This window comes from Drosophila rhopaloa, unplaced genomic scaffold, assembly GCF_018152115.1.
Source record: "Drosophila rhopaloa isolate 14029-0021.01 unplaced genomic scaffold, ASM1815211v1 contig_155, whole genome shotgun sequence".
Taxonomy (NCBI): domain Eukaryota; kingdom Metazoa; phylum Arthropoda; class Insecta; order Diptera; family Drosophilidae; genus Drosophila; species Drosophila rhopaloa.
Genome location: NW_025335034.1, coordinates 6,868,703 through 6,891,618, shown reverse-complemented (window position 1 = coordinate 6,891,618; position 22,916 = coordinate 6,868,703). Strand labels below are relative to the sequence as shown.

General features: G+C 42.1%; 3 protein-coding genes and 1 pseudogene across 4 annotated transcripts; 3 read left to right on the top strand and 1 right to left on the bottom strand.

The window, feature by feature from the left end:
• Nucleotides 1-555: 555 nt before the first annotated feature.
• On the bottom strand, nucleotides 556-1,996 carry LOC108052199 (pre-mRNA-splicing factor RBM22). The gene has a single exon (XM_017134537.2). The coding sequence runs from the start codon at nucleotides 1,895-1,897 to the stop codon at nucleotides 647-649; it is 1,251 nt and encodes a 416-aa protein (XP_016990026.1). The 5' UTR covers nucleotides 1,898-1,996; the 3' UTR covers nucleotides 556-646.
• Nucleotides 1,997-2,066: 70 nt separating this feature from the next.
• On the top strand, nucleotides 2,067-12,075 carry LOC108052196 (ATP-dependent RNA helicase abstrakt). Its single transcript, XM_017134535.2, has 5 exons — nucleotides 2,067-4,320; nucleotides 10,307-10,622; nucleotides 11,296-11,410; nucleotides 11,464-11,614; nucleotides 11,668-12,075. Exon 1 carries the CDS (start codon nucleotides 2,152-2,154, stop codon nucleotides 4,009-4,011), a length of 1,860 nt encoding a protein of 619 aa, XP_016990024.1. The 5' UTR covers nucleotides 2,067-2,151; the 3' UTR covers nucleotides 4,012-4,320; nucleotides 10,307-10,622; nucleotides 11,296-11,410; nucleotides 11,464-11,614; nucleotides 11,668-12,075.
• A 1,742-nt stretch (nucleotides 12,076-13,817) lies between these two features.
• On the top strand, nucleotides 13,818-14,539 carry LOC108052193 (annotated as a pseudogene).
• A 571-nt stretch (nucleotides 14,540-15,110) lies between these two features.
• On the top strand, nucleotides 15,111-22,898 carry LOC108041526 (gelsolin). 2 transcript variants are annotated; one of them, XM_044456903.1, is made up of 8 exons: nucleotides 15,111-15,241; nucleotides 18,254-18,515; nucleotides 19,337-19,529; nucleotides 20,010-20,084; nucleotides 20,318-20,513; nucleotides 20,571-22,282; nucleotides 22,346-22,471; nucleotides 22,734-22,898. In XM_044456903.1, the coding sequence occupies exons 2-8, from the start codon at nucleotides 18,475-18,477 to the stop codon at nucleotides 22,791-22,793; spliced, it is 2,403 nt and encodes an 800-aa protein (XP_044312838.1). In that variant the 5' UTR covers nucleotides 15,111-15,241; nucleotides 18,254-18,474; the 3' UTR covers nucleotides 22,794-22,898. The 2 variants fall into 2 exon arrangements, with proteins under 2 accessions (XP_044312838.1, XP_016974948.1); XM_017119459.2 differs by lacking the exons at nucleotides 15,111-15,241; nucleotides 18,254-18,515 and adding an exon at nucleotides 18,539-18,634.
• Nucleotides 22,899-22,916: the final 18 nt, after the last annotated feature.

Sequence of the window (22,916 nt, the reverse complement as noted above, 5' to 3'; positions counted from 1 at the left end):
GATGAAACTTACTTAAAATTACCTTAAAGATTGTTCGGTACATTGCGCTTTAATCCAAAGGATAGATGATGTATGTAAATATCTTAGATAAGTTCACCTCGAGAAACGGCTGAGTCAGGTATTTATGAATCGAACTATTTTTATTTCTTTGCTTTTGAATTAGCTCAATACCAGTGCTAGTAAAGTTGGACTATAACTTGCTTCTTAAAACGATTTAAAAAATATTTTCTACTCTTTACCATACCTAAATACTTGGAAAGTATTACCTAACTACGTATAGTAGAAAATATCTTTACTTCTCTCAACACTGTTTATATATACATATATATAACATTAAAAGTTAAAAAATTCTCCAGAACTATCTCTCACTTCGGAAACACTGTTACAATGAACTGTTTTCTAAAAAGCTTGTTAATTTGAAATTCAGAGGCAAACTAGGATTTTAAAAATTGTTTTCACGCTTTTACTGTATGTACTTGGATAGTATTAGTAAAACGGCCCCCTTGGCTCACCATAAATAATGTATACTATTCTATGAAGAAAACGTTAACTTGGTCCACATTAGAGTTAATTTATTTTAGATTTTTTTATTGGACTTTATGAAAAAGCTTTTTTCAAGCGGTAAAATTGTAAATCATGTAAAAGTCTATTTCTTCACAGCTCCCATCCTGCTGGCGTCCTGACTCGGATAGGGTACTTGGCCAGGTGGCGGAGGAACCGATATAGAGTCGAGACTGACATTCGAGGTAGATGTGGAACTGGCGTTGCCATAAGGCGCTGCGTAGGTCGGCTGACCGTACATCTGGTATGCCGACGCCGGGACCAGGTTCGATGGCAGCTGGTGCAACTTCATGCCGGCGGGCATGACGTTGATCTGCTCCTGGCGCAGATTGAAGTAGTCGTTTGGCTTAGCGCTGGGCGGTGGAATTCCGGTGACGTCGAAGCGCCTGTCTGTCTTGGCGGCGGTGCCCTGTTTGGCCTGGGAGTGTGCCCACTTAATGCTCACCTTCCGGCCTTGAATCACCAGTTTGTTGAACGTTCGCTCGGCGGCCAGCTCGGCAGCGCTCCGTTTGGTGTACTGCACAAAAGAACATTGCTGGCGTGGCACCAACGCAATAGATCGGATTTCGCCAAACTGGTAGAATTGATCTCTCAGCTCTGGCTCCGTTATCTCCTCGGGAAGATTTCCCACGTACAAAGTTGTAATGTTGCGGTCCTCCGGCGGCTCGAGGGTGGGGAGCGAGGCTGCCCGCTTCATGATCTTCTCAGCCACTGGATCATTGCGTCCGTAGTACCTGTCCTTGATGTTCTGCTCGCACAGCGGGTCGTCTGGTTCGTTGGGCTTGTCGTGACGGTAGGGGCACTCCTCGCCACGCTTGCACTCTCCCTTCACCCAGAAGGAGCAGATGTGGGGCCTGTTCCGCTTGTAGTAGGGAGCCGTGCGCGCCAGCTTGGACAGCATCTCGTTTGCGGCGAGGGATCGGCCGACCGCACCGGCAGCCTCGGTGCCATCCCCGTCCTGCAGCTGGGCGTCTATGTTCTGGATGTAGTACTCCTTGTTCACGTCGCTCTGGGGCATGTTGTCCGCCACTTTGAGAGCGGCGTCGCGCACCTGGATGGGAAGACCGTACTCCAGGTCCAGGAGACAGGTCTGGCACACGTTTTTTAGGCGCGCACACGTCTGGCATATCTCTGTCTTTTTAAAGCGCATCCGGGCGCCAGGACACCAACGAAATATGGTGAATGGACGCGTGCAGATCTTGCATTCCTTTCCGAAGCGCTCCTTTATCATCCGCACGTACGGATTGTCGCCCAGGCAAGTCTGGCACAGGATCGGGAACTCGGCGTCCTCCCAGTTTTGCCGATTATAGGTGTTCGTGGTCTTTGACATAGACATGGCGACGGCAGGTCTGTTTCCTTTCTTAAAATTTGGTCGAAACTCACACAATGCTCACTTTTTACTTGACTAAAATGGTGATGGGAGGCCACTGATAACCAACATCGATACAAATATGGTTCATCAACAATCGATACCTTTTAGCTCGTGAATACTATATATTTTCGGGGACTGTTATTTTGAAACGGCCACACTATACCTCGGATTTGTTTACAATCAGGCCATCAAAAAGTCGAAGATACAGATTCGCTGAAATGGCACAGATTAAACGGTACCGGAAATCCTCGAAGTCCTCGGATGACGGGGAGCAGGACAACGAGGAGTATGTTCCGTACGTGCCGGTGAAGGAGCGGAAAAAGCAGCACATGATGAAGCTGGGTCGGATCGTGCAACTAGCCTCGGAGACTTCGCAGCCCAAGTCCTCGAGCGAGAACGAGAATGAGGATGACTCGCAGGGGGCTCACGACGCAGAGACTTGGGGACGCAAGTACAACATCAGTTTGCTTGACCAGCACACAGAGCTGAAAAAGATTGCGGAGGCCAAAAAGCTGAGTGCCGTGGAGAAGCAGCTGCGTGAGGAGGAGAAGATCATGGAGAGCATCGCCCAGCAGAAGGCGCTGATGGGTGTGGCCGAATTGGCAAAGGGCATCCAGTACGAGGAGCCCATCAAGACCTCCTGGCGACCGCCGCGCTACATTCGAGTCATGACGGAAGACGAGCGCCAGAATATACGCAAGCAGCTTAGGATCCTCGTGGAGGGTGAGAACCCAAGTCCGCCTATCCGCAGTTTCCGGGAAATGAAGTTCCCCAAAGGTATTCTTAACGGTCTGGCGGCCAAGGGCATCAAGACGCCGACTCCTATCCAGGTCCAAGGCCTGCCCACTGTGCTGGCGGGGCGCGATCTCATTGGCATTGCCTTTACCGGCTCTGGCAAAACACTGGTCTTCGTGCTGCCTGTCATCATGTTCGCCCTGGAGCAGGAGTTTAGCCTGCCCTTCGAGCGGAACGAGGGCCCATACGGACTGATTATCTGCCCGTCCCGAGAGCTGGCCAAACAGACGCACGAGATCATCCAACACTACAGCAAGCACCTGCAGGCCTGCGGCATGCCTGAGGTGCGCTCCTGCTTGGCCATGGGCGGGTTGCCGGTCAGCGAGGCCGTGGACGTGATCTCGCGCGGCGTGCACATCGTTGTGGCGACGCCCGGGCGCCTCATGGACATGCTGGACAAGAAAATCCTAACGCTGGACATGTGCCGCTACTTGTGCATGGACGAGGCTGACCGGATGATTGACATGGGATTTGAGGAGGACGTGCGCACGATATTCTCCTTCTTCAAGGGCCAGCGTCAGACACTGCTCTTCTCGGCCACCATGCCAAAAAAGATCCAGAACTTTGCCCGCTCTGCTCTCGTGAAGCCGGTCACCATAAATGTGGGTCGCGCAGGAGCAGCGTCGATGAACGTTACCCAGCAGGTTGAGTATGTAAAGCAGGAGGCCAAGGTTGTGTATTTGCTGGACTGCCTGCAGAAGACGGCCCCGCCCGTGCTCATTTTTGCCGAAAAGAAGCAGGACGTGGATTGCATACATGAGTACCTGCTGCTGAAGGGCGTGGAGGCGGTGGCCATACACGGCGGCAAGGATCAGGAGGAACGGTCGCGGGCCGTCGATGCTTACCGCGTGGGGAAAAAAGACGTCCTTGTGGCCACCGACGTGGCCTCGAAGGGCTTGGACTTCCCCAACGTGCAGCACGTCATAAACTACGACATGCCGGACGATATCGAGAACTATGTGCATCGCATAGGCCGAACAGGGCGCTCCAACACCAAGGGATTGGCCACCACGCTCATTAACAAGATCACCGAACAGTCTGTACTGCTCGACCTAAAGCACCTCCTCATCGAGGGCAAGCAGGAAGTGCCCGACTTTCTGGACGAGTTGGCGCCAGAGGCCGAGCACCAGCACCTGGACCTGGGCGACTCGCATGGCTGCACCTACTGTGGCGGTCTGGGCCATCGCATCACGGAATGCCCGAAACTGGAGGCCGTTCAGAACAAGCAGGCTTCAAACATTGGACGTCGCGACTATCTGTCAAACACTGCGGCGGATTACTAAACCACTACCACCACCTAATTATAAGGTTACTACTGCGCAGGAATAAATAGAGACGGAGATTAGTATTTTTAAATTTGTTTTCGCTTTGATTTGGGTTCGGTTTGTCACATATTGCACGGAGCTTTGCTTATCAATCATCCAGCAACTTCAGAGAGCGATCGCGCCTTGCGTGAGCGCGATTCGGGATTGAGCAAAATTTTATAAAAGCAAAGACGAGCTTTGGCTATCGTTTATTGTCTGAGAAGGAGCTCTACCTGTCTGTGCACCGGGATCGCATGAAATCGCGCTGACCTATTGACCTACTAATAAGTAATTGATTGCCCTATGTTATAGTTTGTGATACCTACCATTCTGGTCTGAAGTCCTCCAAAAATCCTTTAACCCTGTTTTTTTGAGTACGTAAATAGTAAAGCAAGAAACAATCGGCAAGTCTAATTCAGTACAATATAAAGCTGATTACATAAATGCAAAAATTTGTATAAGGATCAACAACTTTTAAAGCATTTATTTTGTTGAGCTTGTTTTGTTTAATTTGACGCTGCTTTAACTTATCAATATAGATTAAACTTAATGATTCTAAAGAAACCCAACGTACACAAATGATTACTAGAACGGAAGTCCCCAACACAATAAAAATACAAGTAATTTTAATTTATTTAGGAAAATAGGGTGATACAAATATCGACTGCCTTCTGTAGTTTTGGGTTCTTAACTCATTATTAAGTCTGATTAATGAATGAGCTGTCATCTTTTAACTACAGGATTAGCCTGGGTCTATATATGTACATACGTACATACATACATATATTCCCGTGTGCAAAGTACTATAGTACTATATTTAGGCATAATTCATTTTCAAATCTAGTGAACAATATGTGTTCTGCGAAAAAAACTAAAACTTGAAAATGGCACAGAACGTGAACGCAAATGGTGGATCAATTATTTTATGGTATTTCATGGGCATGATTCACATTTAAAAATATGTCTTTAGTGCAGATAAAGAAAAACTATGCGCCGTAAAGTCATTCATTCGCCCAGCAGATGGTATAGGCGTCCGATTTTAACATCCTCAACCACGAAGGAGGAAACAAGTGAATTGATCCAATGTGTAATAGTTCATTTCGTCTAATTTTTTTCCGCTGTATTATTATGTGATAACAGGCATCCGGTGGTATACATCTGTACCCGAAACTCAAGGTTTGAATAAATACAACATCGCTCACACCAGTTTGAAGTAGAGTAAGTGCGATGGTGGGTGAAATAAGTAATTCGACGAAGAAATTATTCATTGTCGGAGTTCGCCCTGTGACGAATTTTGGTGGGTCTATTATTTTTTGGCATTTTATAGACATGATTAACATGTTACAAGAATGCCTATTAATTCTGATATAGTAAATAATTACTATATCTCAAAGTATGGGAACTATAGGATATAGACGTCCGATCGGCACGCTCTTTTACCCTGATCAAGGTATGCATAAAACAAGAAAGGAAAGCTTACTTCGGGCGGAGCCGAAGTTGATATACCCTTGCAGAATACTCTGTAAATTATATTCTCCAAAATTATTCATATGATGCATTCTTAATACTCATAAAAAATCCCAACTTCCTAACTTTAAAAACACCAAAGTTATGGCATTTCCAATAGTTCAGTTATATGGCAGCTATAGGATATAGTCGGCCGATCCTTATGAAGTTCGGTAGGTCGGATTGATTGGCCAAAAATAAAACCCATAGAAAATCCCAACTTCCTAACTTAACAAACATCAAAGTTATGGCATTTCCGATCAATCAGTTATATGGCGGCTATAGGATATAGTCGGCCGATCCTTATGAAATTTGGTAGGTCGGATTGATTGGCCAAATATAAAACCCATAGAAAATCCTAACTTCCTAACTTTACAAACACCAAAGTTATGGCACTTCCGATCAATCAGTTATATGGCAGCTATAAGATATAGTCGGCCGATCCTTATGAAATTTGGTAGGTCGGATTGATTGGTCAAATATAAAACCCATAGAAAATCCTAACTTCCTAACTTTACAAACATCAAAGTTATGGCATTTCCGATCAATCAGTTATATGGCAGCTATAGGATATAGTCGGCCGATGCCGGCCGTTCCGACATATATACTGCGTGCAAAGGAAAGAAGGGTGTGTGCAAAGTTTCAATTCGATAGCTTTAACTCAAAGACTAGTTTGCGTAGAAACAGACAGACGGACAGACGGACATGGCTATATCAACTCAGGAGGTGATCCTGATCAAGAATATATATACCTTATAGGGTCGGAGATGTCTCCTTCACTGCATTGCACACTTTTGACCAAAATTATAATACCCTCTGCAAGGGTATAAAAATACGATTTGGAAAGATTTATGTCAATAGCTTTTACACTGCTCGAAATATCATCAATTCTTGCAAGGTACATATATCCGATTATTCCTATGAGAGCTATAGGATATAGACGTCCGATCGGGGCGCTTTTCAAACTTGATCTGCGTACACATGTTTTAGGACGACTGTGAAAGTTTCATCGCTAGCTTTTAAGCTGAGCTCGCAAACGGTATTGGAACAGACGGACGGACGGACGAATGGTCCCTATTGATCCTGATCTAGAATATATATGTAGACTTTATGGGGTCGGAAACGTCTCCCTCACTGCGTTACAAACTTCTGACCAAATTTATAATACCCTCTGTATAAAACATGCAAAACTGCAATAAAATGAAAAACTTTTACATTTTATTTTTTTATATTTATTAAAAAAGTTTTACGAGACAAAAAAAAAGCCGTATAAGGGTGTATATCCAAAAACGGACTAATAACCAATTATAAAGGAATACAATTTAATAGTATTCCAGTTTATATAGTGCGTTACATTAGTGTAGACAGCGATTCCACGGCAGTCTGTAGTTCCAAAGCTGGAACGGACCCCCAAATCAAATTACATGTGGGGCTGGTCAACCCACCTGCACAAATTTGGGATTCATTAATTGGCCTTAAATTAATTGGCATTTCGAATGATTCAAATTGGTTAATGTTGCTGTTTGAAGTTTTAGGCTGTCCTTGCCAGTTATAGTTTTACCCCAATTTGTGACATAAAATCTTGTTGCAGATTTTGTCCTGACGGCAGCAAGTTGTTTAATTCCACCTCCTAAGTATACAATGTCAACCAACCCAGATTGTTCATCGGTGGGTTGTAATTCAAGCATTCTCAAGATTGATATCGAATGGTTAATTCCTCACCCATCGTTTTACATAGGACCATATGAGAATGACATAGGTCTGGTCAAACAGGCTCAAAATGTTATTTTTTCAGGTAATGGACTTAAATTAGTTCATGAACTTAAATTAGTTAATTACCTGAAAAAATTAAATTTTGAGCTTGTTTGACCAGACCTACGTCATTCTCATATGGTCCTATGTAAAACGAAGGGTGAGGAATTAACCATTCGATATCAATCTTGAGAATGCTTGAATGCTTGGTGTTCATTTAAAGCACATTGATAAAACAAAACAAGAAAGGAAAGCTAACTTCGGGCGGAGCCGAAGTTGAAATACCCTTGCAGAATATTCTGCAAATTATATTCTCCAAAATCATTCATATAATGCATTCTTAATACTCATAAAAAATCCCAACTTCCTAACTTTAAAAACACCAAAGTTATGGCATTTCCAATCGTTCAGTTATATGGCAGCTATAGGATATAGTCGGCCGATCCTTATGAAATTTGATATGTCGGATTGATTAGGCAAAAATAAAACCCATAGAAAATCCCAACTTCCTAACTTAACAAACACCAAAGTTATGGCATTTCCGATCAATCAGTTATATGGCAGCTATAAGATATAGTCGGCCGATCCTTATGAAATTTGGTAGGTCGGATTAATTGGCCAAATATAAAACCCATAAAAAATCCCAACTTCCTAACTTTACAAACACCAAAGTTATGGCATTTTCGATCAATCAGTTAGATGGCAGCTATAAGATATAGTCGGCCGATCCTTATGAAATTTGGTACGTCGGATTGATTGGCCAAATATAAAACCCATAGAAAGTCCCAACTTCCTAACTTAACAAACAGCAGAGTTATGGCATTTCCGATCAATCAGTTATATGGCAGCTATAGGATATAGTCGGCCGATCCCGGCCGTTCCGACTTATATACTGCGTGCAAAGGAAAGAAGGGTGTGTGCAAAGTTTCAATTCGATATCTTTAAAACTGAGAGACTGATTCGCGTAAAAACAGACAGACGGACAGACAGACGGACAGACAGACGGACAGACGGACATGGCTATATCAACTCAGGAGGTGATCCTGATCAAGAATATATATACTTTATAGGGTCGGAGATGTCTCCTTCACTGCGTTGCACACTTTTGACCAAAATTATAATACCCTCTGCAAGGGTATAACAAAATTATAATACCCTCTGCAAGGGTATAAAAACAGTTTCAAAAATATTGTTTCCGCAATCGGTTTGCAGCAAATGGCCGGATCCTTCTTTAAAATGGAGTATACAGGCTAACTCCTAGTATAAAGACCTTCAAGCTTTATAGAATTCGTTTCGAAGACTGAATAAATGCCTCTAGCACGGTCCATTTTTATAGGGCAACAAATAGCGATAAGAACGATGGGTTTTTAAAATTATTTTTTCAATAAACTCTCTTTAGCTTTAAGTTTAAAAAATTATAGGTCACGAGTTTTTCTAAAAGTTGGGAACAACACTTTTATAGGACAACAAATAGCGATAAGAAGGCTGGGTTTTTTTAAAATTATTTTTTCAATAAAAATTCTTTAGCTTTAGGCTTAAAAAGTATTGGTCACGGGTTTGTCTAAAGATTGGGAACAACACTTTTATGGGAAAACAAATAGCGATAAGAACGCTGGGTTTTTTAAAAATTATTTTTTCAATAAAATCTCTTTAGCTTTAAGCTTAAAAAGTATTGTTCACGGGTTTTTCTAAAAGTTGTAAAAAACATAATGTAGGATATTTTTAAAATACTTATTTGTTACTATTCCACCTATTTGGAAGAGTTTGAACAGGTATTAAAACGACTGTCTACATATAGTTTAGTCATGAAATAGCCAAAAACAAGAAGGGAAACACAATTGATATGCGCATTCTCTGGATCTCAATACAATCAAATATGTATGTATAGTATATAATTTTAAGAATCAGTTTTCGACTTCAAAAAATGGCTTTGAACGTTAATGGTGCATTCAAAATTTATACATACGCCTTTTGTTTTAGGCGTGAAACCTAGTTTTACAAAATCAAATTTAGTTTTTATTAGCCTGTGTAATCTCTAATTTTAATTAGTGAGTTTGAAATCAGCTCGTGTTCGAAGACCGTAATAATTTCACTTTTTTTAAATCCCAATTTATTTTTAAATACTTCTAATATAGTTTTCCAAGACTTATGTATATATATATATATATAACTGTTTTTTGTTGCTTAATTTGATGTTGTTGTATTATTGTTGTATTCGAATCCATTTCTAGATTAGATTTAGATTGACTTTAATGATTTTCTATTAAATGTCGATTATAGGTAATTGATTTATTGCTTTAATAAACACATACTCATTATTTGTAGTCCCTATTTTATTTTCAAAAAAGCAAGAAAAAGCAAGTACATTCCAACTCTTCTCTTACCTCAAACATGGATTCAATTATAACATTTATATCTTTCTTCCCGACGATCCCGCCCAGAGCCACCTTTTAGAACCTAGTTGGCGGACTACTCCTTCAAAAGTTTTGAAGGAGTTCCTTAAAATGTTTTTATTTGTTTATGACTATTTGTTTTGGACTATTTTGATCAAATGCTTGTAATTGAGTTTTTTTTATATACTTTGGTTTTCGTGAGCCATTTGATCTATCTTCAAATTATAGGTTATGGGGCCAAACACTTTTATGAATCATAACTTATGCAAGCATTATGACACACTTCATTCATTAACATTTCGATTTCTATGCCTAATTTCTAAAAACAATGAAGCTATGCCGATTTTGGGCTGCATTTTGACATCTTTTATATGGCAGCTATATGACATTGTTGTCCGATTTTGACAAAAGTAAAAGCTTAATTCTGATATAGTAAATAATTACTATTTGCGCAGCAAATGGTATAGGAGTCCGATTTAATTATTCTTAACCACAAAGAAGAAAACCAGAGAATTGTTCCCAGGTGTATAGTATATAAACTTAAAAATTTTTAAATATATTTAGCGATTTCGTAAGTCCGAAAATAAAACAATGAGACTCCGAAATCTTCTGTCTGCTTTCAGTCTGTTCGTGTTGGTAGCACTCTCCTGGAGTCCCTGCTTAGCCGGCACCTTCAACGCCCGTCCAGCCTTCTCCGTGCCAACCGGCCAGATCCAGCCCAGCGGCCAGAACAGCAAGCAGGCGCGTTATGTATCCGGCCTTTGCCAACGCCGGCCGCACTCGCGTCCTAGAGATCTTTCGATCTGGCGCTTGTTGACATCGCTTGGAAAGAGTTCGCAGCAGTGGCGTCCAGAAGGCTGAGGACAAAGAGCGGGAAGAAAGCGGTGGGACAGCGGGCGACGCCTTTTCGCCATTAGCGGCTCGTGTTATAAGCTTACAGTAAGAAATGTATAGAGGCGTTGTTTGATCGAACATGCAATCGAGTTCCATGGTGAATATTTATTGCTAAATCGTTCGCTATCATTGTTTAAGGCTGTTGCGAGAGAGAGCTCTCGCAGCTTTTGCTTTGCACATGTAAGATCTGGTAGGAAACCAAAGTTAGCATCGAACATGGCTCTCAGCAGAGGTTTGGCAGAGGCTCGGGCTCTATATAGACTCTTACTCTGTGATGAAAGTGAACAGTTCGTTAGCTAGAAAGCTCCGATTGAGTTGAATCAAGGTTCTTACAGAGTTAATTAGCGCAATCTTAATTGAGTTTTTAATAGAGTAAGTCCTGTGTGGAATAAATCATTCGACTACGAAATTATTCATTTTCGGCGTTCGTCTTAAACGCTTGCGATGAATTTGGTGTTTCTATTATTTTAAAGCATTTTATGGGCATATTTCATTTGTAAAAATACGTACATATGTATCCAGAAAAAGGAAAACTCAATATGGAATTAATTTTTATTGCCCTGACATAGCCTAATTGCATTTTTATAACCTATACGAAGTGCTTAATATAATTAAATGCGGAAAAGGGACTTAGTTAGGGATATGGATGTGGCCACAGGAATTCCGCAATGATACAAAAAACTCTTGAGAAGACGAAGTGATGTTATTTTTTTTTTAGATTTTTAGGTTCTCTGCATTTTTGGTCTACGTCATTACCGTGACTCTCTTTCCACTTTCTCTGGTTTATTCCTGATTCCAACATGAAACCCGAGAAAGTGCACATTACGAAATGGGTAAGGCAGTGGCTAAGTAAGATGAAAACCCCTTTTCAATATCCCCTTTCTAGAGCACCGGTAAGGATATCCGTAGTCTTCTCTGCTCTCTACAGACGGTGTTGTGGCAGAACGCCAATTGGCAGCCCCTCATGATGTCCACCTTAAATACTTTGGTGGAGGTCAAGAAGGCGTACCGACAGTGTTGCAGTGCATCCTGATAAGGTGAGTGACAAGTCCCCGGAGAGGTAAATGCTTTAATCCACTTTATTTTACAGAATAATGGAACCGAAAACGAGGAGATTGCCAAGCTCATGTTTATAGAACTAAACAATGCATGGACAGATTTCGAAAAAAATCCCACGGCTATGGATGAATTCGGTTTAGTTCGCAATTGGTGTTAATTGTTGTCCTCTTAACGGAGTCTAGTGCAATTGCTTATGAAAGAGCCATCCGAGGACATAACACTCAATTTGTATAACAACAAATCCAGTTCCAACATTCCTTTTGCATCCAATAGCAGTCCCCCATTGAGAAATAGACCCTTAGATCCCTTAGACCTCGGCGATCATCCACTAAAAAATTATCCATCATCCCATAAAAATCAAAGCTTCGGATATGAAATATCCGCTGCAATTTTTGTCGCTATAAAAATAAATACCACTGTTAAATGTGTAATTACCCTATTCGGCCACGAAGATCTGTAAAATGTTGCGTTTGCTGCCTGTGTATGTACATATATAACCTTCTCCGTTCAGCCTCCGGACGGGTGTTCTATGATGATGACGTCCACTAGCCCATAATTTTTTTTGCCCAATACGAAGTTTCCGGTCCTGTCGCCGCCCAATGTGGCCATGTATGTAGAGTGCCTGCTTGTAGTACAGTTGAACATAGCTGGGATTTTTTGTTTTTTGCCTCTGTGGATGTTCTGCTTTTTGATGAAGTCCAGGTTCTTGGACATGTTCAGAGCGCGCAATAGGGCTTCCTGAACTGGCGGAGTTTTTACTCAAAACGTCTGTGCCAAGGCCCACGATCATGCCGGCTGGTAAACGCTGCTTGATGTCGCGCAGTCCGAGATTTATGCCGTCTTCATACAGAGATCAGTCCACCATCCGTTGAAAGGATGGTCTATAATTTAGTCTTCCCACAGAGATCCATTCACCATCCGTTGTACGAATGGTCCATAAGGTTTTGCCATTTCCCATTTAGTTCCCCATCCAAATTTGACGGACTTTTTTATGCGATAGTTAGGCGATGTTATTTCGGTGCAACTCTCAGTTCTTCTTCTTACAGTGAAAATTGAAACATTCACTACGAAAACGTAAACAATGAGACGTAAAACTTTTGAAAATGGAAGGCGCCAAAATAACAGGTATGAACAATAAATGCTGTTTATATTTGTAATAATTCATTGTTTTTAATTTCACAGTAGACTGGAGCAGCAGGAAAAGCAGACCGAAATAATTTCGAGGATGATAGACAGCCAAGCTAAATTCCAATCCGATTTGTTGGATATGTTGAGAAAATCAAAGAATTAAAGAATGTAGAATAGGTAGGTTAATTTAAAAATAAAATGAAATTTTAATGGAACAAAATCCAAACATATTTATATTTAATTACCTTTATTTTTTACCAACTAAATTTTGAGCAACTCCAAAAAGCCTTCTGATGGAACGGCGGTTGATCCCAAAGTGTACAAGGCTATATGAATCCTCTTTTCAAGAATACTTGCTTTTCGCCAGTTGGTTTCCTTCTTTCGCAAAACACCTAGTCGGTCCACCAAAAACAAAAAGGTCCTCTTCTCCATACGAAAAATTTCTTTGAAAAACTCGTCGTTGTATTCCGGTATATCCTTTTCCCAAAATGTCCCAAAATGTTTGATATAAAACGCATACTTAAATAGTATTTTTAATAGAATTTAAGAGCACTTACCATTTTCCACACTTCGTGGCATTTGCTCCTTTCGTCGACTTCCCACTCCTCTGAATTGGCTAGATTTTGCTTTCGAACAGATGCCAAAATAGTTGGTAAGTTATTTATTTAAGTGTCGCAGAATAGACTTCAACAACGGTCGCTTGATTTTTTATAGTCAAAACTGTTCAGATCAGCTGTTATAGGATGTGCTCTGTGGGAATCGGTGTTTCACATTTGTAGAAAATCCCAACCGTTTCGAACGGATGGACTCTATAGAAAGAGGGTATAAAGGCATATTGTTTTCAAATAGCAATTTGCGCCTTATCACACTATTTTAATGCTCATAATTCGTTTGTGAATCCAGTGTAGGTTTACATTTCGTGCAGGGAAAACACCCATTAGTGAAATTACTTTGTTTCGAAATCACCATATTATGATTATCGACGCTCGTGTATACTCAGTATATTTTCACGGTTGGTTATAATGAAGCGGCCACACTATACCGTGGGTTTGTTTACAATCAGTCCATCAAAAAGTCAGACACAGATAAGCTAGAATGGCACAGATTAAACGTTGCCGGAAATCCTTGAAACACTCCCAAGACGGGGAAATGGACAACGTGCCGGTGAAGGAGGGGAAAAAGCAGCACATGATGAAGCTGGGCCGGATCGGCAACTGGCCTCGGAGCCCAAGTCCTCGAGCGAGAACGAGAATGAGGACGACGCAGGGAGCCATGCTGAGACCTGGAACACAAGTACAACTTCAGTTTGCTAGATTAGCACACAAAGCTGAAAAAGATTACGGAGGCCAAAAATCTGAGCGCCGTGGTAAAGCAGCGTGAGGAGGAGAAGATTCTGAAGAGAATCGCCCAGCAGAAGGCCCTGATGGATGTGGCCGAATTGGCAAAGGGCATTAAATACGAGGAGTCCATCAAGACCTCCTGGCGACCACCATAAATGTGGGTCGCGCAGGAGCAGCGTCGATGAACGTCGCTCAGCAGGTGGAGTAGGTGAAGCAGGAGGCTAAGGTTGTGCTGGACTGTCAGCAGAAGACGGCCCCGCCCGTGTTCATTTTTGCCGAAAAGAAGCAGGACGTGGATTGCATACATGAGTACCTGCTGCTAAAGGGCGTGGAGGCGGTGGCCATACACGGCGGCAAGGATCAGGAGGACCGGCCGCATGGGGAAAGAAGACGTCCTGGTGGCTACCGACGTGGCCTCGAACATTAACTACGATGCTAGACGATATCGAGAACAATGTGTATCGCACAGGCCGAACAGGGCGCTCCAACACCAAGGGATTGGCCACCACGCTCATTAACAAGATCACCGAACAGTCTGTACTGGTCGACCTAAAGCACCTCCTCATCGAGGACAAGCAGGAAATGGCCGACTTCCTAGTCGAGTTTGCCCCAGAGGCCGACCACCAGGACCTGGGCGACTCGCATGGCTGCACCTACTGTGGCGGTCTGGGCCATCGCATCACGGTGTTCCCGAAGCTGGAGGCCTTTCAGAACAAGCAGGCTTTAAACATTGGACGTCGCGACTATCTGTCAAACAATGCGCCGGATTACTAAACCACTACCACCACCTAATTATAAGGTTACTACGACGCAGGAATAAATAGAGACGGAGATTAGTATACATACACACAAATGTAAGTTTCTGGGATTTTTTCAAATTTGTTTTCACTTTGTTTTGAGTTCGGTTCGTCACTTATCTCACGGAGCTTTGCTTATCAATCATCCAGCAACCTCAGAGAGCGGTTGTGCCCTGCCGTGAGCGCGATTCGGGCTTGAGAAAAATTTTATAAAAGCAAAGACGAGCTTTGGCTTTCGTTTAGTGTCTGAGACAGAGCTCTACCTGTCGTTCGCAGCGTTGTTTTCCCAATCGATCGCACCGGGATCGTCTGAAATCGCGCTGATCGTATTGACCTACAAGTAAGTAATTGATTGCCCTAAGTTATATTTTGTGATACCTACCGTTCTGCTCTAAAGTCCTACAAAAAATCGTGTAACCCCTTTTTTGTTTGAGTATGTAAATAGTTAAAGCCAGGAACAATCGGCAAGCCTAATTCAGTACAATTGAAGGCTGATTACATAAATGCAAATGCAATCATTATTATACAGATCAACAACTTTCAATGCTATCAATTTTAAAGCTCATTTAGAATAATTAGATGCTGCTCTGGCTTATCAATTGTTTTGAAATATATAAACTGAACTGGGATCGAAACCTTTGATTCTAAAGAAACCCCAAGTACACAAATGACAAGAACGGAAGTCCCTATCACAATAAAAATACTAGTAGGTTTTAATTTATTTCGAAAAATAGGTTGACAATTATGTAAATATTGGCTGTCTGCTTTATTGACGGGTTCGTTACTTTTTATTAAGTGTGATTAATTGACGAGCTGTCATCCTTTAACTACAGTATAAGCTTGGGTATATATGTACACACATACATACATAAATTCCCGTGTACATATACATATGTACCATAGTACTGTTTAGGCATAATTCATATTCATAACTCGTGAAAAAATTGTTAACTGCCTGCGGAAAAAACTCAAACTTAAAAATGACACAGAACGTGACCGCAAATGGCAAAAATATTTTGAACAGATTTTTGGTACTCGAAGAGTTATAATGCACATACATACATATGTTGTATTTTTGAAACCTACAGTCAACACAATATTTATTCGGACACCCGTGATTTTCAATTTGATTCATTAATAACTCAATAAAAACGTAACGAAACCAAACAATTTATATTTCATCGTAAAGGCTAACATTCTTAGAATATATTTTAACAAAAAAATAAGGTACTTTCAACAGTATAATGAGATATTTTCTTAAATGAACTTGAAAAGTCACAATTTTACGCACAGAAATTATTCGTACACTTCATATAATATTAAAAAAAAAACATATTTCTTGATGTTTTAATATTTTTAATATTTGGTGGGTCCTCCACTAACATCAATGACAGCTTGTAAGCGTCGACCCATGCTTTTTACCAAGTTGCTTGTCTCATTAGCGCTAATTTGACCCCATTCAGCCATCAATGAAGTTTTTAAGGACTCCCTGGACGAAATGACGTGCTTCCGAATCCTTTTCTCAAGAATATCTCACACATGTTCTATGGGATTTAAATCAGGTGACTGGAAAGGTGTTTTCAGCTGCTTGCAGTGATATAAAAGCCACTCTTGCACCAAAGACGAAGAGTGTTGTCTTGTTGAAACAACAATGTCTTCGGATCTAGACCAAGTTTTATATCACTTGGAATCAAATTTTCGCTTAAAATGTTTTTGTACATATTCTTATTAATTTTGTCGTCAATAAAGACCATTTAACCGACTTCTCCTGCCGATACACACCCCCAAATCATTACATTCCCGCCACCATGCTAAACAGTTGGAATTAAGTTCTTCTCATTCATGGCTTCATTTGGTTTCCTCCACACTTTCGAGGGCCCATAGTGTCCAAATATATAAAATTTGGATTCGTCGCTAAAAACTACGTTCTCCCAAAACGAATCAGGGTGGTTATATGCCGTTTTCCGAACTCCAAACGCTTTTTTTGTTGATGGCAGAAATTAATTGCTTTCGACGAGTAACTCTGCCATGTAAACCAGCCTTGTACAGGTAGTTTCGGACGGTTTGGGCCCAAACTTCTTTTATTTTCGCTTGCTCTACATTCTTTTGAATTGTTGTAGATGTTGTTTTCGGATTTTTCAGGACTATAAATATAAATTTCAGTCCCTCACGTGAATACAGAATCTTAGACCTTCAAGCTTTCTTGTGATTTGAAGCTCATTATTCCGTTTTTAAGTATTTTTTGATTATACTATTTATTGTGGAAGGTGATTTGCCAATAATACGACCGATTTCGCAATAACTACGATTTTCCAAAAATTAATTTAAGATAGATTTTCGAAAATCTAGTGACAAATCTTGAACTCCTTCCATTTTGACCAATCGCATCAAAAAAACACATAAAAACTAACAATAAACAAAAAAAAAAGCATGCAGAAAATTACTCCGAAGTAATTTCAACTAAACTACTTTAAAAAGAATCACCGATTACCGTTGAGTTCAGAAATAAACACAATAAATGAGAAATGTACGAATAATTTTTGTGCAACATTTTAGCAATTTTTTTGCTTTTCTTTCAATATTTTTAAGGCTAATTTAAAAAATTAAATTTTTGTTTGTGAAATGTCTTCTGAAAATCACTGTTTCTATGATACGTACAAAAAAACCTGCTAAAATTACGAAAATTCCTGCAAATAAGCTGTTAAACTTGATAATAGACAGTGTCCGAATAAATTTTGTGCTGACTGTATGTATAAAGGAGGAGGATGAGGGGGGATGAGGATGTATTAAGTCTATTTATCTAAATTCTATATTTTGGCTATAACAATGTCCGCCATCTCTGACGCACAGATATCTTTGATTCCATTCCCACGTAGGAGCACTCAATTTAAACTTTGTTTCTTTTATTTTTTGGGCTGTGACCCAGTTGCAAGGAAGGGCTAAATGGGCTTGCCGCTTGACATGAGCAATCATGATATCATACCCATGCCAGCCAAGTCGCAAAACTAATTACCTGAATGACAATATGTAAAAACATGCGTGCCGCCTTTTTATTCACACTGTGGCCTTATGCTCTGATCAAACATCACACTGTTGATGCGAAAATGATATCATGCAAGATGAGAGCAACAACTTTTCAGTATATTTATTGATTCGAATTTATTTTCCAAGACAATTAATTTATTTTTTCCAACAAGTTTGGGGGAGTTAAAATGGTGTAGCTCCCAAACTTTGTTTGTTGGGTGGCTAAACACTTGAGAGCTATCAACTTGCAAATGTAAACATCGCTCACCAAGACGTAGAATCGTATTTTTGTAGCTCTTAACTAACTTGATGATTCTCTTTATTACAGTTTACACACTCTCAGCTGGAATCAGCGAAAACAATCGTCTCTGTTTGATCTGGAAACAAACGCGGCGATAAAAACAAAGGCAAATACATAATAACGTATATCCAAACACATCGGGCGTATACGATATACGCCACTTGTTATATTTATCGCAACAAAAAAACAAAGCTCCCGGGAATCTCCTCGCCGCAACCGCAGTCGACCCAAGAAAGAGGCAACTCGAAATGGCAGCGCCAGGCGCCGTCAGCATGGCAGTCATCTCCAGGTAATGCAAGTGAACAGTTCGCTGGCTAGAAAGCTCCGGTAGAGTTTAATATAACAAGGTTCCCCCAGAATAATTAGCGCAATCTCGATACAACATCGCTCACACCAGTTTGAAGTAGAGTAAGTGCGTTAAAGTTGTCTGTGGAATAAGTCATACGACGACAAAAATATTCATTGTCGGGGTTCGCCATAAACGCTTGTGACATATTTGGTGTGTCTATTATTTTATGGCCTTTTATGGGCATGATTCACAAGTAAAAATACGTATGTATTTAGTTCAGAAAGAGGAAAATTCTATGTGCTATTAATTTGTTTACCCTTGCTGAGCGTATTATCACTCCATCGATTTATATAGGTTTTAGTGGTTCCCTTTTAAAAGCTATCAACCAGATAGCCTAATCGGTTTTTATACCCTATACGAAGGGGGCTTAAAATTATTTAATATAAGTTTTGCAATGCCGGTATTATATTATTAAAAAGCACTTTATTGAAATTAGCCTATCGGTCTGTCCTTCTATATAAAAATATTTCTGTATAAATATCTGCGTATCAGTCTGTTATCCTTTATAAAAAATTATATGATTGAAAGTCAGCAGATCCGATTTTAGTATCCTCCTCACAATGGAGGAACCAAACAAATTGTTCCAATGTGTATAGTACATAGACGGTTATCGTCTGATTGTTTTCCTCTAGATTTTTCTGTGATAACAGACATCCGGTTATATACATATGTATGAAAACAAGGTTTGAATTCATAAATCTTAAAAACTTCAAAATGTATTTCGCGAATTCTTAAGCCAGAAATCGGTTGTCTGCTTTTAGCCTGCTTGTGTTGGTAGCACTCTCCTGCAGTCCCTGCTCAGCCGGCACCTTCAACACCCGTCCAGCCTTCCCCGTGCCAACCAGCCAGATCCAGCCCAGCGGCCAGAACAGCAAGCAGCCCGGCAGACGCATCATGAATCCGGCCTTCGCCAACGCCGGCCGCACTCCCGGCCTGGAGATCTGGCGCATCGAGGTGAGTCATATTTTTGGGCCCAATTTCACTCTGCTCGCGTTCGGAGAAGCGTATAAATAGCTGGCGCTTGTTAACATCGCTTGGAAAGAGTTCACAGCCCACGCACGAATGCGCTGCTCATGCAGTGGCGCCCAGAAGGCTGAGGAGAAAGAGCGGGGAGAAAGTGGTGGACAGCGGACGACGCCTTTTCGCAATCGACGGCTCGTGCCGTCAGCTCTGTCGATTTTCCCTTCTATTCACTGAACTCGCGCAGTGTGGCTGCCATGTGTTCATAAATATATTCATCCATTCTCTCCCGTCCAGTCGAAATGTATACAATCGATGCCGTTTTTTTTTTAATTAACTCGGACATCAGCCAAATTTATTAGGTTCAAATGGGATGCTTTTGTTTATAACGCAGAGCATGCGGTTCCAGAAATAAATGTTTAGACTAAACAGTCGCAACAATGGACTATGGAATAATTTAACTTTTTTCCCCAGGATTTCGAGCCCGTCGCCTATCCGAAAAATAACTATGGAAAATTCTACACTGGAGATTCGTTCATTGTTCTCAATGTAAGTGTATTTCGCTATCAAAAGAAACAAAATTCTACATTTTTTGAAACATTTCAAAAGTTTCAGAAAATATAGTTTCTAGTTAAAGAAACTAAGCTAAGGTTATTGATGGTAATAAATTTAAACAGAAAATAAATTATTTCTTAAGCTAAGACAATTTGTTTTCTAATAATTTGACCATCCGACCTTAGCTAAATTATATATTTTATTAAAAAACCCTTTATTTATTCAAGACAATTGAAAACAAGAAGGACAAAAAACTATCCTGGGATGTGCACTTCTGGCTGGGGTCCGAGACCTCTACCGATGAGGCCGGAGCTGCAGCCATTCTCACCGTCCAGTTGGATGACCTGCTGAACGGAGGCCCTGTCCAGCATCGCGAAGTGCAGGACCATGAGTCCCAGCTGTTCCTTGGGTACTTTAAGAACGGTAAGCCTAGTGGAATCTAGTTGACGGTGCTTGTCATTAAACAGTCCTTCGCTACAGGCATTCGCTACGAGCAAGGCGGCGTCGGAACGGGCTTCAAGCACGTGGAAACCAATGCACAGGGGGAAAAGCGACTGTTCCAGGTCAAGGGCAAACGCAACGTGCGCGTCCGCCAGGTGAACCTGTCCGTTTCGTCGATGAACAAGGGCGACTGCTTCATTTTGGATGCCGGCAGCGATATTTATGTCTACGTGGGCTCCCAGGCAAAGCGTGTGGAGAAGCTGAAGGCGATCAGCGCTGCAAACCAGATCCGGGATCAGGATCACAACGGTCGAGCCCGTGTCCAGATCATCGACGACTTCAGCACTGATTCCGACAAGCAACAGTTCTTCGACGTGCTCGGATCCGGATCCGCTGCCCAGGTGCCCGAGGAGTCCACTGCCGACGAGGATGGCGCGTTCGAGAGGACAGACGCCGCCGCCGTTTCTCTCTACAAGGTCAGCGACGCCAGTGGAAAGCTGAAGGTGGACGAAGTTGCCCAAAAACCACTCACCCAGGCCATGCTGGACACCCGCGAATGCTTCATCCTGGACACCGGCTCCGGCATTTTCGTGTGGGTCGGAAAGGGCGCCACGCAGAAGGAGAAGACGGACGCCATGGCCAAGGCGCAGGAGTTCCTGCGCACCAAGAAGTACCCGGCCTGGACCCAAATCCACCGCATTGTCGAGGGCGCAGAGTCCGCACCATTTAAGCAGTACTTTGCCACATGGCGTGATGCAGGAATGGCGCACACCCGCCTCATTCGATCGGCCTTGAACATCGGATCTGATGAGTCGCTGGATCTCGACGAAATCGACGCTGTGGTGACTCAGCTGAAGAAGAGCGGCGGTCGCGCCTTTGGGTTCATGCCTGATCATGGTCAAAACAGCATTGAGACCATTACACAGTTTGTTGCGAAGCCCGGGTCTAACGAGATCCTGGTCAACACAGTCGCCTTTGAGGAGAACCTTCCCCTTCTGGGTTTCGGCTCATACCTCCTGACCTACAACTACGAGGCCAACAACGGAGACTCGGGCTCCATATCCTATGTCTGGCACGGAGTAAAGGCCCCCGCCAACGTCAAGGAGCGAGCCTTTCAGGAGGGTCTCACTCTTTCAAAAGAAAAGAGCGGTCTCCTCGTGGTGACCAACCAGGACCACGAGCCGCGGCACTTCTACAAGATCTTCAAGGGAAAGTTGCTGACATCCTACACTGCTCTGCCGGTAACGGCGCAGCTTTTCCGCATCCGCGGCACCGTCGAAAGCGACATCCATGCCAGCGAGGTGCCCGCCGAAAGCTTATCCTTGGCCTCAGGAGATGCGTTTGCCCTTCTTTCCGGCAAGTCGCACAAGATCTACATTTGGAACGGCTTGGGCGCATCTGCCTTTGAGAAAAAAGCCGCCCTGGATCGTTTCACGCACTACTGGGATGACGCCGAGATTGAAAATGTGGAGGAAGGTGCGGAGCCAGAGGAGTTCTGGGAGGAGTTGAACGGTGAGGGACAGTACGATCGCAGCTTGGGTGACCTTGGGGCTCCGCTGTTGGAGCCGCGACTCTTCCACTGCCGTTTGGGCTCGAGAGGACTTGTGAGGATCGAGGAAGTGGCTAAGTACGAGCAGGAGGATTTGGACTCGGACGATGTCATGCTGCTGGATGCCGGGGACGAGCTTTACCTCTGGGTTGGTTCGGGTGCTACCGTGATGGAAAATCTCAGGATTCTAGACATGGCTAAGGTTGTTATATCACACACCATCGCTTGCTTCGCATCTGATTCCATATTTTCACTTTGTCCACAGTTTTACACACAAGTGGAGCCCACTGCTCGCACCATCGATACGGTGAGCATCATCGGCGTTCCTCAGGGCAAGGAGCCGCAGGTTTTCAAGCGCATGTTCCCCAGCTGGGAGGACAATTACTGGCAGGTAGGTGATCACAAGGAGGCCTCGAGCTAGTCTTCGTAAATTACTCGTTGCTTTATGTCCATAATCGATTTGATTCTCATCACCGTTGTATTATGAAAATAATCTGAGCTTACTCACGTCATTAAACATACTAACAACTATCGCCAAAACGATCCGTAAGTTGATTAATAATACATTTACCCATGCTTTTCGATGTGAAATCTGTAAAATGGCTAATATATAGATTATATGAATTTGTACCATTTTTTTTGACAATCGACAGAACTTGCCCACCTATGAGGACCTAAAGCAACAGATTATTGATGCCAACAATGAAGTCTAGAGCTACAGATTCTCAGCAAAATTAACCAAAAATTTGTTTGTTTTTGCCTTTTTAAAACATGTATCTAATCTAATTTTATAATAAATCAAACAACTTTACAAAATAGCCACAATGTCACACAAT

Bases quoted from the DNA above. Each gene is read 5' to 3' on its own strand.
- LOC108052199 (XM_017134537.2), bottom strand. From the start codon at position 1,897: ATGTCTATGTCAAAGACCACGAACACCTATAATCGGCAAAACTGGGAG.
- LOC108052196 (XM_017134535.2), top strand. From the start codon at position 2,152: ATGGCACAGATTAAACGGTACCGGAAATCCTCGAAGTCCTCGGATGAC.
- LOC108041526 (XM_044456903.1), top strand. From the start codon at position 18,475: ATGGCAGCGCCAGGCGCCGTCAGCATGGCAGTCATCTCCAG. The intron at 19,530-20,009 runs GTGAGTCATATT...TTTTTTCCCCAG, and splicing joins TGGAGATCTGGCGCATCGAG to GATTTCGAGCCCGTCGCCTA. The intron at 22,283-22,345 runs GTTGTTATATCA...CTTTGTCCACAG, and splicing joins GGATTCTAGACATGGCTAAG to TTTTACACACAAGTGGAGCC.